This window comes from Patagioenas fasciata, chromosome 5, assembly GCF_037038585.1.
Source record: "Patagioenas fasciata isolate bPatFas1 chromosome 5, bPatFas1.hap1, whole genome shotgun sequence".
NCBI lineage: Eukaryota > Metazoa > Chordata > Aves > Columbiformes > Columbidae > Patagioenas > Patagioenas fasciata.
The window spans coordinates 38,842,626-38,860,337 of record NC_092524.1 but is presented as its reverse complement, the minus strand read 5'-3'; the positions used below and the strand labels follow the sequence as shown (position 1 = coordinate 38,860,337).

At 34.3% G+C, this 17,712-nt stretch overlaps 1 protein-coding gene across 16 annotated transcripts in view; it reads right to left on the bottom strand.

The window, feature by feature from the left end:
- The window catches only part of DPH6 (diphthamine biosynthesis 6), a 205,680-nt gene that overhangs the window by 161,413 nt on the left and 26,555 nt on the right, over nt 1–17,712 (bottom strand). For all 16 annotated transcript variants that reach the window (XR_011739369.1, XM_071809363.1, XM_071809354.1 and 13 more), the window contains one exon: nt 1,796–1,869. Coding sequence is in view for 15 of the 16 variants with exons in the window: in XM_071809363.1 (XP_071665464.1) it covers nt 1,796–1,869 (74 nt within the window). In the remaining variant the exon portion in view is untranslated. The remainder of the gene's footprint in view (nt 1–1,795; nt 1,870–17,712) is intronic.

Below are 17,712 nucleotides of genomic sequence, written 5' to 3'. Positions count from 1 at the left end.
GAACAATTATGCTTTTTCACAGCATGGTTCATGTAAAATTAAAGAACATTATCTGATTTCATACCTTTAAATAATTTTTCTTCTACAATTTCAATTACAATACTTTATTATTCCTAGATGTCATTATATACATTGTCTAATATTAAAAAGAAATTAAATAAGATGGTTTTGACTATCAGTCATCTATGTAAGTAAGCTGTAACTCACTGATGTAAACAGATTTGCACAGGAACATAAATAAAACCACGAGAAAATGCACTCTTAAACATTTAGGGATGCAAACCCATTAACACCTTAGGAAGTGATCAGTTTTTGTGAACATAGCTAAAGCAAGAGTTACTGCTCTCTGGTAAATGTGGCACATATCACTCGTACAATATGCTGAATTTGTTACACTCAATGAACTTGTGATTTGAATCAACACCCATTACCATTGTTTATCTAAGATAAGGGCTTTCTCCCACATATTAGGTAGACCCACTAGTATCAGTGTCAAGGTTTCATAGCTACACAGATGTTTAACATTGACACATAAATCCATAGTTCGCACTCACGTAATCTGATTTGCTTTGTTATTACTTTCATATATTTTAGCAGAGCACTCAATTGTGAAATTAACAGAAATATTTAGCAATTCAGAATGTGAAGTAGTTCATTTAGGTGCCTAACTTTAGCTAGCAAATTAGCTGACTCCAACTGGAATGGTTTATGTGAAACAACTTCATTGCAAGGGGTAAATCTACAGATCAGTGTAATTTTTTTTACCACTGAGGAACCTTGGAATTAATCAGGTTTGTTTGAAATACTGTGGTGTTCTGTCAATCTTTTGGCTGTGGTAAAAGATCTGAAACCCCAGTCAACAAAAGCAATAATTTCTAAAATATCTAATAACATGATCAGGCAGTCATTAATTTTTTTAAGTGCAAGAAAAAAGAAATAGGAGCTATATCTGACTGCAATTTACCTATGTAAAGAGTGAAGAAAACACGCAAGCTGTGTAACTTGCTGACGTCAGGCGAGTTGGCACAGCATTAACTTCATTCTTACAGTTCATAAAGTATTCCAGATGTTAGTTTTTATCAGCAAGAAATAACTAATGAACTCATGAAATTAATATTCATATTTAAGACAAGGTGTTTCTCCATTTCATCAGACATATGTAGGGAACATTTCTTCTCAGATCCAAATCAAATCTTGGCCTATTTAACACACACAATTCTCATGATATAATCCTTTTTTAAAATTTAGTCTCTTAAAAGTATCACAGTCTATCTATATTTAAAGAGTATGCCCTGTAGAAATGAAAAATGGAAGCTCCTGATTAATGATAACAGATTTTAGATTTTAAGGAAGGGAAGATATGTGCACAGGGATTCTCTTGTATTTAATTCCTGAAAACAAGTCATAGAATGTTCCTCTATATTAAAACTCTGTTCAAAAATAGAGATACTTGACCACAACACTATAATCACTAGAATGGAATGAACTTTCAGTTGACATCAAAGATCTGAATCTACTCCACTGTTTTCATATCAGAACTCTAACAGATCCATGAGAGACCTAAAAAGCAATCAAAAAATCCAGTATTGTCTCTACTGGATTTTTACTAATGAACTCACGGTTCCAAGAGGGGCGGGGTGAGGGGAAGGCACTTATATCAACATATTTAATGAATTTAGTATGATAGAAGCTAAGAAATAAAGCAATTGTCTCTGCTATAGAATTTGAGTTAGAAAACAATCAAGTAAATAAGTTTTCAGAATGTGTATATCAATAAAGAGAAATATTTTCTTACACATCTTCAACTCGATCTCTCTGGTAGTCAGAAAGAATGGCTCCCACAGATACAGCCTCCACTCCTTCTTTATCCTGAAAAAAAAAAAAAAAGGAATATTCATGATAGCAGCGTATGCTGGCCTAAGCAACACGATTCAGTACCTCTACTAGCAGAATCAACCAAGAATAAACCTTTTTCCCTGTGCCCAGCACATGAAATGGAATGGGTTGGAATGGAGGTCTTGCATAGAAGGGCGCAGCACAGCTGACTTACTACGTGATTGTTACTCTAACACAGTAATATACTCAACTGCAGTACCGTTCCACAGAAGAAATAACCAGGATAACTGAAAAGTACCAAATTTAACAGCTTATCCTGACATCCTGAAAATTACTTCCAACTCTTCACTATAACTGAGGTGTTAGCTATCCCACTTAAAAATAAATATCAGCAAAATACTGAGAGAACAAGAGGAAATGGCCTCAGCTCACACCTAGGAGGGTTCAGATGGGATATTAGGAAACATTTCTTCATGGAAAGGGTTGTCAAGCACTGGAACAGGCTGCCCAGCAAAGTGGTGGAGTCACCATCCCTGGAGGTGTTTAAAAAGACATGTAGATGAGGCTCACAGGGACATGAGTTAGGTTATGGTTGGACTCGATGATCTTAAGGGTCTCTTCAAACCAAAATGATTCTATGAGGATTAATTAAACTGTAAGCATATGTCACAATATGCAGCACAAGACAGTGTAACATTACCATTTTTATACTAGCACCAGAACTAGTAAACTCACAAGCAATACACTCAACGTCATCTTTCAAAAATTCTGCTATAAAAAAGGTTTTACAAGACATATTTTCTCTCTTCCATTTCAACTACCTAAGCCAATAGTTCTTTATTTTTTCTTGTAAACACACTGAGAATGTAATATTTGAAAATGCACACACTTATAATAGTTTATGAGCCCTTGCATTTTTAAATCGTTCGAGTCTCAATCAAAATGCTGAATTTACTTTTGCTCCAACTGGACTGTAGTTAAAGTTGCTTTCTTCTTTCAACCAAGGCTGATCATAACTATATGTCATGACTTAGCTTCTGGACCTTCTCACCAAGACAGCAATCCTGTGAAGTTTACAAGAGGATTTTACCATAAAATTTCCATCTATATACCCAGATATGAATTTCAAAATCAAACCAGTCTTTTCCTGCCATGGTGCTGAATTTAAAATTAATTTTGTGTTTCTTATCAACAAAATGATGCAAAAGCTGCCATATTCATTATTAGGGAAAAAAGTTCCTGGTTTATATCTGTCTGGGGTATTGTTTCCTCAGTCTGTTATTTTATTCTTCTTTACATTAATTCTCATCTCATATTTTTTCCAACCAAATTCCTAAGTTATTCATAGCCATCTGTATTTCTTATTTAACAGTCAACTTGTTTATCAAAATTCCTAGGTATAATAATCTGAAAATTATGTCACTATTCAATTTATGTACTTCTACATATCATTACTGGATATATCACTTCATATGAAACTTAATGCCAGATCATGCAGGATTCAATGCTTCTCACATTTGTTACAGAAGTAACAGTACCAATAAAAATTAATTTTACCTTATTTGTCACTTGTTCATTATCCACTTGCCAGTATTATCATTATTACTGTTATCCAGCCAATATTACTTTTGCTTCTCTTTAAGTTTTCTGTGCAACGACGTTTCAAAGTTATTTTCAGAATAAAGAGAAACCACAGACACTTCAATTTACTCAACTCACCCATTTAGAATTGCATTTCTTAAAAAGATAACGGTTATGCAAGTAGAGTTTTCTTTAAATAAATTCGATAAAATGATTCATGAAGCCTTCTTCTATCTTCAAGTACATCTAAAATGTTTTCCCCACATTCCTCTGTTTCATGCAATTTAGATATGCAGTTTACCTGTACTGCTTCAATTAGACTTAAGTTGCATTCTTCAAAATTCTTTTTAGAAAAATTTTAAAGTCACATAATATTCTTAGAAAACATGACAGTTAAGTATTGTTTGTTTGTATTTTTATGTAAAAAAGAATAACACTAATGATTCCTTCAAAGTGTGCTCTGTCACAATGTTCAGACATCATCCAATATGTCCAGAAACTTCACCTGTATTTCTGCTTATGTGAACAATTAATCACAAGCAACATATCCTCAAGGGTAATAATCATGAAGTGTTCTACACACAGGATCTGGCATCACAAACCAATAATATTAAACAATTAATACATTAACCATTAACTGTTCATGTTTCCAAGTCACCACACATCTTTCTGTGTGAAGGAATGAAGCAGCCTGTACCCCTTCTGCTCAACACACTATAATATATTTGTAATGGAATCACAGAATCAGAATGGCTGAGGCTTCTCACTTCTGGAAAGCAACTTGGGACTCACAGACCATGAAATGGATTAAATCCCCCTATTCCATACAGTTCAAAAAATCAAGGCTGGAGTGGCAAGAAATAAGATGATTTGAAGGGGAGAAGGACAGAGTATGAGGTGGAACAGAAAAAACAAAAACAAAAACAAAGAACCTGTAGTCTAACAACCTTCATGAATTCCTGAACTGGGTGAAGTTTACATCAAGTCTTGCTGCACAGAGTATTCAGCTCAGCACCTGAAGCATGAAGAGCACTAACTGAAAAACAGTTCTTCACTGGCTTCACAGTTTTATATTGAAGGAGTTACTAGACATGGCAAACAGACAGGATTTTGTTTTGTTCAGAGTTTATCGTGGTTAGCAGAGAATCAATCCCAGAATCAGTGGTGCCAGGTCTCAGGTACCGCACTTCACATTTTAATGCAGAACCTGAGCCGGTTTTGTACCACAAAAAGCAGGTTCACAAAACTGCTGCCTCAGCAAGGGCAGAGCAAGTTGACACCCGGGGGCTGAGTTATCAGGGATCTGCTCTGAACTCCAAAGCCAAGGAATCAAATTTGGGAAAATTCTAGAGGAAAGATGTTAGGTGCTATTTCAGATACTAAGTAACAGAGAACAGGAAAACATTCAAGGAAAGCTTATACAGAAGGGTGGTTTCTTTTTTTTCTTGGATTGATGGGGGGCTTGTTATTATTAAAAAAAACATGTATTGTTAATTTAAGAGATTAGTAAAACTATGCAATTATTAACGCATTGGTAGTGCAACAGATTAATCTAAAGTAAAAACAAATTGCTTCTCTAATATTTGGATAATACAGAGAGCACTTATACTCAGTACAGTATACTGTGTCACAACCTATCACATCACAAAGTATGTAATACATATATAAAAACAGATGCTAGATATAGATACATACAGATGCTGACAACTTTTTATTTTCCATATGAATTCTTAAAACTTTTTTTCCCCATCAAAACTATCAAAATTACTACTTTTAAAAGGCAGGTATAAAACCCAACTTTTAAAAAAAGCCTCTGAATAACACATTTTTTTTACCAGCAGTAGAAAGCTTTCTTATATACGTAATAATTATCAGCTTTTATTGTTTTAAACTGCAAGTGAAATTACATCATTGTTACAGATCTTGTTATAACCATTAATTTATTCCTATTCATAACATTCATAAAGAATAATCTTCCTGAACAATTGTGTTAGAACAGCGAATTGATCTTTGTAACTGTAACTGTACTAAAATGTACAACTTACGCTTAAAGCTCCATAGTTTTAAAGTTATAACTATTTTTAAACACTTTAATGAGTAATACAATTCAAAATTGCTGCTCTCCACATACCATAAATTACTTTTAGCTATATCTTCTATCAGAAAACAGTATAAAAAATTAAAACAGTTGTCTGAAACCTCAGTGCCATAAGTATGCTTACTGTTATGATGCTGTTAAGGTGGTTCTGTAACACCCATGTACAATACTGAAATACTGGTTCAGAGCTGAAATAAAATATAAACAGAAACGCAAAAGTAATTTATGCTATCACACTCTGATTTCAATGTTGCTTTTTTTTTTATTTCAGTGACTGGAATTCAATTAAGGACAGCAATTTGAGGAAATGTCTACGTATGAATTGTAGCGTAGAATACTGGTAGAACTATTCTACTAGTAAGTAAAATATTCATTGTGGTGGTATTGGTACAGAGATTTTAATTTCACATTTTAATGTCTTCACCTGACCTTCTCAGAGTTCAGCAAAAAGAAAATTAGTGCTAAAGTTTTCAATTTAATTAGTGCATTGCATGCACTGTAATTATTAGTGGGAAATGTTATATTAATGAATGTAAAAGTTAGCTGTAAATTACCTCGGAGTTATTATCAATTTCCCAAGTTACTGCTCCTTAAGATAACCCTCTCCCTATGGTCCTTCCGGTAATTTTTCTTTGCCTGATAAACATGATGATTAAACAGCACACAGTGCAAACCTTTGATACTTTTTAAATTAAATCCATGCCCAGCCTAAGGGCTGTGTCTGATTTCAACTAAATGTGTCAGTTAATCAGATAAAAAATTATCAGCAACTCAAAGAAACAGCAGCCTTAGGCTTCATCAGTGCCAGAGAAAGTTGAGCAAAATAAGACATACAGACAATATCCCATTATGAGTAAAGGTTACTGCTAAGCATATCATTGCACAGAACAATTCACCACCTTAATAATGTCTGTCTTAAATGGAACACTGCATACAACATCCAAAATAGTATCAAAGAAAGGAAAAGGAAGTGCCAGACCAGTGCCTACATATGTCTGTTCACGTGTATTGCAAGAAAACTTTAATGCTTCCATTCAGCAAAATGCAGAATATCCCTCAAAATTTCCTTTTAGAACAGATCTATGTAAGAAGCTGCAGCATAAAGAGCTGAAAAATGGTTAAACTAGGTTTAATTTTTAACATTTGCTTCAGAGTTCTGACACAATAGAGTTCATTTTATGACCAAAATCTACAAATTATTATCTCTAAATGAAATTCTCTTTCCTATTAATGTTCTCCTTGAAGCTTGCTTGAGTTACAGAAAACTTACACATGCTTAAATTAAAGCTTAGGGTCATATGTGTCTAAATAGTGATTATCAGTCATTTGCAAAACTTCAGATTAAAAGGCAACATAATCGCAGGTGTGTGATTGAAAATGTATATATTAGTAACAGAAGTTTTAGGCTTCTGCAATTATTTGAGTGGCAAATTCTTAAATATGAGTTTTGCTTTATAATTTGTGAAGCATTCTAAGATCACTGATTATACTGATTTCAAACAGAGTATGTGATTTTTCTAAGCTCTGATGTCTGTCAGAGGCAGCTGCAAGTAATCAAAGACAGTATGGAAATAGCCCTGACACATAGAGATATAATAACTCTACCTCAAATTGAAAAATTGCTGTTTGGCCAGGTTCTGCAGACTAGCTATGAATCATGTTGCCTTGTGGATCGCTACCCATCATCTGGGACTTCGCTGTTTTCCACTTAGAGACCTCAAAGCACGTATAGCTCATTCCTTCATTCCTTAGAAAGAAGTAGTTCCCAAAAGAGGAGTGGAAATTAATGTCAATTCACATGAAATTGCTGTGTGAACACTCTCACTAAGAACTTCACTAGTCTTCAGTGGGCTTAGCTTAACTCCCTTCATAAGTAAATCACTTCTGAATAATAGTACCTATACAAGGAGATAATACTATGTACCTAATCCACTTTTAAAGCTAATGAGATCCATTTTTATGAATGCCTTGCACAGGGCACAGACAGACACACCACCACTTTTAAGCACAACTCATGGCCTAACTTCAAGCTAACTAACAAATACAATTATTGAAACAGTGCACGCACACACACAAACAATATATTAATTCAGTGTAGGGGGACATTTATCAGCTTTAAGTCACAGCTTTCAGAATCTAATCACAATCTCATAATAACCACATTTCATTAGTGTATGGACCTCTTGCGAACTGGAAGCACCAAAGGTCCAAGAAATGGTGCAGGGGTACATCTGTGTGCACATGAACACACGCACACACCACTGCAAAGGAAAAAGGGGAGGAAGTGAAAGAGACAAAAACATCAATCTCAAAAGTCTAATATCAAACAGAAGTATATTGCAATACTGCAGTTCAAAAGGCTAGAACTAAATTTTGCATAGGAGAAACAAAGAAACAGGAAAATCTTATACTACAGCTGTACATCACACCATAAACACAGGTTTTCCTGATATACCGATTCTCTGTTTAGCTGCATTTACAAAGTGAACAATTCGTCTTAGGAATTACAAATCATTCATTAATGACTGAATTTTTTGTTATCTCATGTATTAACTGTTTTCATAGAATGTACAAGCAAGTTGAGATATCTTTTTAGATTATACTATTTCACTTTTTTTTTCTAAATTATTTACTTTAGATAGACTGATTCATTTTTCCAACAAAAAATAAGTCAAGCTAACAACAAAGCATTTAGTAAAATTTAATACAGTTAGATATACCTATCAAAAAAACTAGAATACTAAAATCAAAATAAATAGACTTATCCATTATTGCAAAGATAGCCTAAAGACTTCTCTACAGAAATGTACATTTTTATTTTCCTTATACAACTCAACTGAGTGCACAAGAGGCCTGTGTGCCATCAACAGAAACTAAGTCTTTGACAGGGAGACAACAGTTTGCAGTTGAACAAAAAAAAAAACAAACAACCAAACAAAAAAACCCAAACCAAACCAAACACTAAAAATTGCATTTTGTGCAGAGATTTGGTTTCACATAAATGTCTGCTTCACCTTTGGGACTTCCAAGTCTTAAATGTTCAAATAATTACAGAGCAAACTTGCCTGCAGACACTTCTTTCAGGAAATCTTATTTATAAAATTGCCTCAACGAAGACTGATTACTTAATTTGATAACCAAATTTAGCATGAACCGTCAACTCCAGATTGAATAACTGACAAGATGCCAGTGAACAACTGCAAAACACTCAAGTAACCATGCACATTTGTTTCCATGTTAGATTGGATATTATAAGTGTTGGGGGCTGAAAGTGTAACTATTTTGTAATCAACAGCAATTATATCAACAGCTAAAACATTAAAGACAAAAAAAATTATAAACACTCCTTGCACATTTATCTAGAACTAGTAGTCAACCACTGTGATTTAAATTTTAAAAATAGGCTTTTAAGATACCAACATATACAATAACGTGTGGCTTCTTCAGAACAATAAAAAGAAAAAAAGTCTTTGCCTTATGAAGGCAGACACTGACCTATGTTTTTATGTTCCAGATCAATGTCTTGCTGCAGACAAACCACTTACTAAAACAAGAGAAAGAAAGTCAAAAGAATATCAGTTTATATGTTTCAGGTCAAGACAAGATTCATAACTTAGGTCAGGGGTGTCAAACTCATTTTCACTGGGGGCCACATCAGCCTCACAGTTGTCTTCAAAAGGTCGAATGTAATTGTAGGAATGTATAAATGTTTAACCTAATTTATTTCTGTATGAGTATTGTCAAAGCAATGCTATTTACTGAAGTATTGCAGAATGCATGCTGGCAAATACTGGGGCACATAAGTACCTTTATTCACGTTACTAATTCTGTGAGGGAACAGTTCTTTTTATGCAAGGAAAAACATAGGCGTGACAGGACAAGATTCTGAGTTTTCCTTTTTTTGTCCTCTTACCACATACAACAGGATAAGACTCAGAACTATGCGAGAAAAATGTCTTAAATAAAAATAAGCCATTTTGTCTACTAGAAACAAATTAGGTTAAACAGTTAATTTGTTGGCTATCTTACAGATTGTTAAAGATACTATTTAAAAAAAGAAATCCAAGTATGAAATTCTGCCTCATCTGAACTCAGAGAGTATGATGCAACTGCAGAACAGTAGGTCTACATTGTCCCCAAATTCCCATTTTATAACTTATACTCAAACAGTATACTGCAACAAACAAGACTTCACAGAGCAGAGGCTGCCCAAACTGAAATTCTGGTCTTTGAGCAAATAACAACTTATGACACAATTCTCTGACATCAGTCCTTGCAGCTACAGGTATTGTACAAATAGGCTGTTAATTTCCTTAATTTCTGAAAGAAGTCTCATAAAAGCTCCCAGTCTGGTGCAAGCTTCAAAATGTCTGTTTAATGCACTCAAATTAAGGGCTTTCAGCTTTATTTTAATGAAAGAAGAGTAAAGCTGCCATCTCTCACAATAGATGGCAGACCAGTAAGTACTCTGATATAAACATCAATGGCAGGAAAGCATGCTAAGTTTGTAATATCAAACTATTTTTATAGGACTCTACTCAGACAAGACGTCACATTCCTGAATGTAAGAAAAAAAGAATTAAAAAAAAATCTGTGTCTTCAGCAGTGATTGAACTGATATGTATCCATTACTTGAGGTGTGGAATTCCTCAGCAACAGTATATGCCTGCCACTTCAGGAGATGAATTGAGAAATTTCATTTTCTCAGAGTGGTCTTTGGTTAATCTGATGCAAACAGATCCTCACTCTCTAGAGAACTTGGCCAGGTAGCCTCTCCCAATAACATTTTTACTCAATTCTTAAACGTTCAGTCTGATAAGGCTTGACTTGTTAACAGGGTACAGAAAAAGTCTCTGTTGCTACATCTTGTGACCAGCAGGAGGATTATTCTTGAAATTCATGCTGCGTTGGATTATCTTTCCCTCTTATCTCTGAGCACCTTTTACTGGTTCCCCCCTATTAAAGTCCAAGGTGGCATAACTGTCACTTTTCTGTAATAATAATAGCCATATACTTTCTGCAAGCTCTCCAAATTAACACCATTCATTCTTTGGAACAAACTCATTCCAGCAGTAATAAAGACAAACAGCCTAGACGGGTTTTCAGCAGGTTTACAATCTGTTTTACTGTCATACTTAAAACTCCTTTGTTTGCTTTCCTAATGACTCCACATTGACTATTACTAGGTATCTATAGAACTACATGTGTTAATGTTAATGCATTCCATTGTATCATGTCTCTGCGTATCCCATATAGGCATTTAGTTCTCCAGGGATCATTCAGTATCTACTGACAGCTCTGACGAGACTAAATCTCCTTGTCTGATTTCAACTACCTGCATTGTCTATTTTTATTTGCTTCCTCATCTTCTGATGCTCTTCCAAAGTGTTTGTGATTTAATCAAAAGGGAGAAGTTCTCACCTTCCTAAACGAGTGAGGACAACCTTACTTTCAGATAGTTTTGTAGGACACAGCAGGCACAGCACAAGTGTGGTATGGACTGAATGTCCAAGCCACATTCACAGCTGGTTGATTTAATCCCAGCATAACATCCTCAAAATCAACGAAAAATTCCCCAGAGTTCATAGGCTTCCCTTATAACCACCTCAGGTAATTCTAATGCAAACAGACAGACAAAAAAAAAAAAAAAATTAGTAAAGCGTGTATAAAAATAATTTGGCAGACATACTGAGTACTTCTTTAAGTAGCCCTTTCAGGTTGGTAAGATGTACACAAGACACACCCAAAAAATCATCAGCGTCAATGAAAAAAGAGCAGTAACAGTAGATACACAAATAACCTTAGTATCTACTCTGCATCATGACTTCTTCCTTTTAGCACTTTCACAAAAAAACAGTCTCCCAGAATGACCTATATTAGGAGCCATCCAAACCAAGTCATCCAAACCTGGCCCTCTGGTTTAGCAGCCACTATGCTTTCAACTCAGTTTTCAACATTTTCTAAAATGTTGTTTTATTGACAATTTATTTGAACTATTAATGTCTGCAGGAGTCTGATTCTAAGATAACATTACTGGTTTTGCTGCATGAAAGGACAGCATAGAATTAAGTTTGCATTAATTTTACCTTTTTGCACGCTCATACACAGAACATGCAGTGTTTCACAGTTGGTAAAGCTTCTGCAACATGGGAGCAGTTCACCTATCCCAAGCCTTGTCTCCTCCTGCAATAGTTTACATAATCCATAAAATAAGCCACTCATTTTAATTACAAGGTGTGGGGCTATCTCCCACGGACAGATCCTCATTGCCTTTTAATTTGTAAATCACTTTTGTATCATTGTAACTAACAAAGTACTCTGGGAATAACAGCCCTGCCTAGATGTTCTAGATCAAAGCAATCTGTTGATAGCAACAATTTTTTCTAATAAAACAGAAGCAGACTAAGTAGTCTGAAAAATCCTAAACATAGCATAGAAGTACTGATTTAGGCCTGCATAGAAGACAGAGCTCTGGTAGATGAAGAATGTAATCACTTTACTAAGAGTGCAAATGTTATTCAAGAAGTGCAAATGGACTAGACCACAAAACAGTTCAATCCAGCCTGTTTTTTTCTGCTGGAGCCTTGAAGCAGGAAAGTGCCCATTCCCCAACACACAGATCATGTATAAAAGCACAAGAGGGTCAGGATGCAAGACTCCAGAGTACAGCATGCTGGCTGTCAAATAATGCTTCTGTGTATGAGCAGCAGCAGCACTGAAAAGACTGTATTACCTAATCAGGGTTTAGAAAAAAAATGTTTGGCTGGTTGGTTTGTTGGTTGATTGGTTGATTGGTTTGGGTTTTCAAGAGAATCAAAATTATCAGTGATGGAGTTCACTTAACAGCAAAGATATCTAATGCCTCAAAACAGGTCCACGTTTTTGCCTAAGTCTATCCAAAGGAGCAGCTGAATTCATGGAAGATAAATATTAACCTATATTGTAGTTGTCTATCAAAGGAAACAAGTATCACACAGCATCGTATCAGATTGCAGTAAGAGATTTCTATTGCTTCTATAATACAGGTGTAACTGTTGCATTACATGTAACTTAGAATGAAAAATCAAATATCTGGCAAGTCTCAGACATGTGAAAAATGAACGGATCATTTGCTAAAGCAAAATTCTCGTGTGTAATTCAAAATTACCACCCACTTCTGTCCAATCATTAACAAGTTTTCCAGTTGTGGAAAATCTTGCCATGAACACAAAGACTATGGACCAGGAAAAAAAGGTGCAAATGTGACCCTACTAAGAAGCCATATAAAGATTCTGCGTTCCTTAGGCACTTGTAAATACAACTGCGTAACATACTGGCTGTATTTCACAATGGGGTTTTTTTTGAGTCAAAAACAAATAAAAACTTCAAAAACCTGATCAGACTGAATTGCTAAGCAGTAACTTTACACCTCCTTGCAATAATAAGAAATACAGTACTAATGCTGGACTACATAATTTGCTCTCACTGATGGAAAATTAATGATAACTTCATCGCAGTTTTATAACCATAAGAAATGTGTTTATAAAGCAAGCCCCTAAATGCACAAGGTTACTGTGTAATGAACTAGAATGACAAAAAGCAACAGCTGTTTAAGGACGCCTTATCTTTCATTTACAACAACAATACTTTATTGAAAAATATTGATTTTTTTTTTATTTTGCAAGATACGGACTGTAATTAAGTGTAGTACAGTTTGCAAGAAAAGCCTTTTTCTTTTATATGTTCTAATTCACAATTATTGAAATACCACACTTTAAAATATACCATTAAAGCAATTTACAAAAAATGAATAAAGAATGTAATTTCAATAGTGAAGGTTTCAAATTAGTAATATAAATACATAATATACAGATAAACCTTCAGTTACGGAAACAGGTGTCCAAGTAACCCATCTCACACTGGCTGCGCAGCTGCTACCATGAGGTCTCGCATCAGCATTCGACAAAGGACAGTCACCCATCAGAGGCTTTTCGTCATTTCAGGCAAATGTCTGAAGGAACGTGTTATGTCCCTAAAATGATATCAGATCCAAGCATTTAAAATTATATGTTTATTTTAGGTTTGTCAGGATCTGGCAGTTTCAATGCTGTGACTTTCCACAATAGCCAACCTATCCAGCACTAAGAGAGATAAAATCTGCCTTTAAATAAAATTGTTGAACATAATACCTACCACTAAAATAGTTCAAAATATGAAGTGTAGTTAAAACTGCATGTTCATATACCATGCAAAAGAATTAACAATAACATGCTTAATCTGAGAATACATTCCAAGATCATCTCTAATCTGAGAATACATTCCAAGGTCTTCTCTCTTAGATACTGGAATTAAACATCAAGCATTTTGTTACTTAAAACTCTGTTCAGCTCATCAACATTTTTAATTCATTCCTAATATAAACCAGTTTGATACATACTAAAAATCAGGGGTTTGTAGTTATAAACAGTTCTGATAAATCTGCGTATGGTAATATTTTGCACATTTCAGTTACCTTACTCTCAAGTACAAAACAAATTTATGGATATTAAAAATAGTTACGTAAAAGTGGAGGAAGAAAAATAGAGTTAATAGAGTGAAGCCACCTAGCAAAAAAAAGTTGAATTCTATCTGAATAGAAGAATATGCTTTACAATCATTCATTAAATTCAATTAAAAGTTTTAACTAATCACAACTCTAAAAATAGAGCAAACTATTTCTTAAAAAAAGTACTGAGTATAATAGGATTAATTGATCAACCTTTAAAAAAGCTGTGAAAGTATTGCTCTTGTCTAATATAGATGGTAGGGAAAAACCATTTCACCTAAGAAAACAACTTCTTTATGCAATGCACAACAGAAACCTGATCACAAAATGGAAAAGGACATTACTGTTCCTCAAATTGATTTTAGGAAAAAACAACTTTTATTTTAATTTCAGAGGTTTTTAAGCCCCCTTCTTGTATTTTCTGCCCTAAGGAAGGGCCAGCCGTAAAAGCTCAAGTGTGTAGGAAGAAGCCCTCAGCGAACTGACGTGCCAGCTGAATGACCATGGCCTGTGGGGCACGGCCCACGCATCTGCCCCCTGTCCCACCAGGTCCTTTCTTACCTGTCTGCTACTTTCTGCACTGCAGGACTCTGCAAAATCAGCTAGAAAAACCTGCACATTACTTTGGTTTTCCTCCCATCCTTTGCAATCACAACGTAATTTAATTTGATCCCTCAACATCTTCAATCATTAATAAGCTTAAAAGTTGTAGTATTCTGATCAAAAATAAGCAGCTCCACCATTCTACCTTACTGATACATCTTGGATAAACTTCCTCTGAAGACTGCATACTAAAAATTTCTGGGTTTAATGCCAAAGAATCACATCCCTAGAAACTTCAATAGGTACCTTTTCTTAAGTGCATATTTTGAAAGACACATTTGTATACAAGGGTGTTTATACATTCAAATGTAAAGGATCATTTGATTTCCAATTTACTTCACTTGGAATGTTGTCTTTTTTTTTTTTTCTTTTAGACTCTATAAATGTGCTATGTATATTTTGTATTCTGAATTTTACTAATACCTTATCCTCAGCAAAGAACATGCAGATAGTCTTGGGTTTGGGAGGTTTTCAGATTTCCTTGATTTTGAAGTATGTTTTAACAGCAGGATACAAAAGACACTTCTTAATCTTTTTAGTACCAGAACAAAACATCTTTTCAATCAAGATAAAAATCACTACATCATGAATGTTAATATCATTCTGTGAAAAACTATATCATATGACTAGAAAAGACGATCCCTTTAGGGAGAAATATTGCGTTAAAGAGGATTATTCTCTTAGTAGTGTAATGGAAAGGTATTCCACCTGGTCCCGGAAGAAAAATCAAAATATGCATTTAAATGGAAATATCGTGAAATGAATAGGACAAAAAAACCCCCTCAGAACTGTAAAGAACTATATTTGTATACACATACATACATACATATACATGTACACACACAAAATCACATACATGACATTTTATTTATACAATTTTTCTAATTATTTCTATACATATATGTTTATGCATAAAATTTTAAATTTTAAAAGACAAGTTTATAGCTCTAGGCTTATTTTGCAAATATCAAGATGCAGCCACACTGTCACGCACTTGGTTTGGCCACAATTTCAAATAATATATACAACTCAGCTCTTCGTAAAATGTTGGGAGTATTCTTTTTAAATTTTCCGCACATTTTGTGCCAGACCATATTCTAAACAGCTTTTACAAAGTGATAATGTTTCATTGACAGTGTTTTGTGTACTTTACATAAAATTAAATCTCAGACAAACCTTGAGAAAAAGAAAGCAGAACGCTAAGCAATACAGCATGTTGCTCTTTTTGACCCACAAATGATTATCAGTTGTTTTAGAAGTTATGACAGTTTTCTCAAGTCCTTAAGGAGTCTGACACCATTGGTATAGCTTTTAACACTGCATTTATGTTTATATTACAATACAATAAAACAGCAGGAACAGCGTTCGAATTAGTTGAGTATCCGATGCTTTACTGAAAATAACAGTATTACGATAGAATAAAAATATTAAACTTCTTTGAACGTGCTAAACAATTACTGCTATCCATGCTGCACGTGAATTATGGTATTAATCTTGGAAGACGTCATCAGCTGCAATGATGACTAGATCTGTGTCTCTAATGGAAGACTGTGTTCATTAATAGTAAACACTAATCAAATTGAATAACCAGTGGTGTTGCAATATTTGAAAAGTCATTGTGAAATCAGTGCTATGCTAATTATTTATGTTTAGAATACAGATTACTTCATCATCAGAACTAATAATTACTGTTCTTTATCAGGTATAAATAAAAACCAGAATGTAAACAATATAACCACTCTCCTCCCTTTCCCTGCAGAATACTACCATAAAGCACAGTAACGACGACACCATAGTTAATTTATCTGACTATATTAATAACTTTATCATTACTCTTTCATAATATGCGAATTCACAGCTGCATTTTCTTGTGCTCTGCTTTCATCTGCTGTTCAGTTAATCAGTCTTGATTCTGTATCACTGGGATCTTTAAAAGCTACATGGGAAAAGAGAGATCATTTTTAAAAGTCTTGATATTTTGTCGTATTTAATTCTAGAAATGCAAGGCTAAATTATGTTAATCCTCTCAGGCAAATCCGAAAGCTGCTACACCCAAACATATGCAATTTATTCACTATTTTCTAACCTAAAATGTTCATATTTTCAATGGCAGAAAAAGAAGCTTCGCAAGACTGGTAACAGGTGATAACTGTTTGCAGAAGCACTGTAACTACCACCCCCATCTTTCCTCGAGGAACCCCACTTAATGAGATGCATTGTAAAGGCTTCAAAAAGAGAAACTTGAGCTTATTTTGTATTCCGTATCATGGTCAATCACACTAGAAATCAAAGCTCAGCAGGTAAAACTGCAATAATAAAAACTTGTCTTCCGTTAAAAGAGGATTCCCAAACATAAATTCTTCTAACTATTCTGTCTAAAAGAATTTTTTGCAAGTGTCCTATTAGAAAGATTAAATAGTTGCTTAAGAAAATTCTTCAAAGAGAGCAGATACTATAATTATCCCCAATGCATAAGGAAACAAACCCCAAAAGACAATTACTAAGTATAAAACTAAACATAGTTAGGCATGGTGGTTAATACTGTGACCACTGTATGCACTTTGGAAAATAAAATATAAAAACAGATTTTAAGCAAACTAAGTCAAATTAAAAGTGATAGGCCTACTGCTTTTAAATTACGCTCACTTCTAAATTTAACCACAAAATCTAGTTCAAAGCAAATGCTTCAACTCCAAATGACTTGCCTGCATGAAGTGCACATGCCCAATGACAGCTCGGAAATACTTTGCAACTTCTGCTGAGACTTTGAAACTTGGTCTGAATTCTACTTTAACAGATACTGATATAAATTGCAACGTAGGCAACCACTAACTGATATGAAAGTTTTCCTTTTTAAATCTGTTTGATGCAGCCTTCTCTCCTCTTGCATAGAAATTAAATAAAAAAGTACTTCAAGAAAACCAAGCTTCAACAGGAGATGTCCCTGGTTTTCCTTAGTTTGACCTGCATTTTTGATACATTTCAATGGTATATTTATATTTTGTTTCTGATAAATATTATTTACAAAAATGAATAAATCATACACTTTAAGATTTCTTATGATTATGGA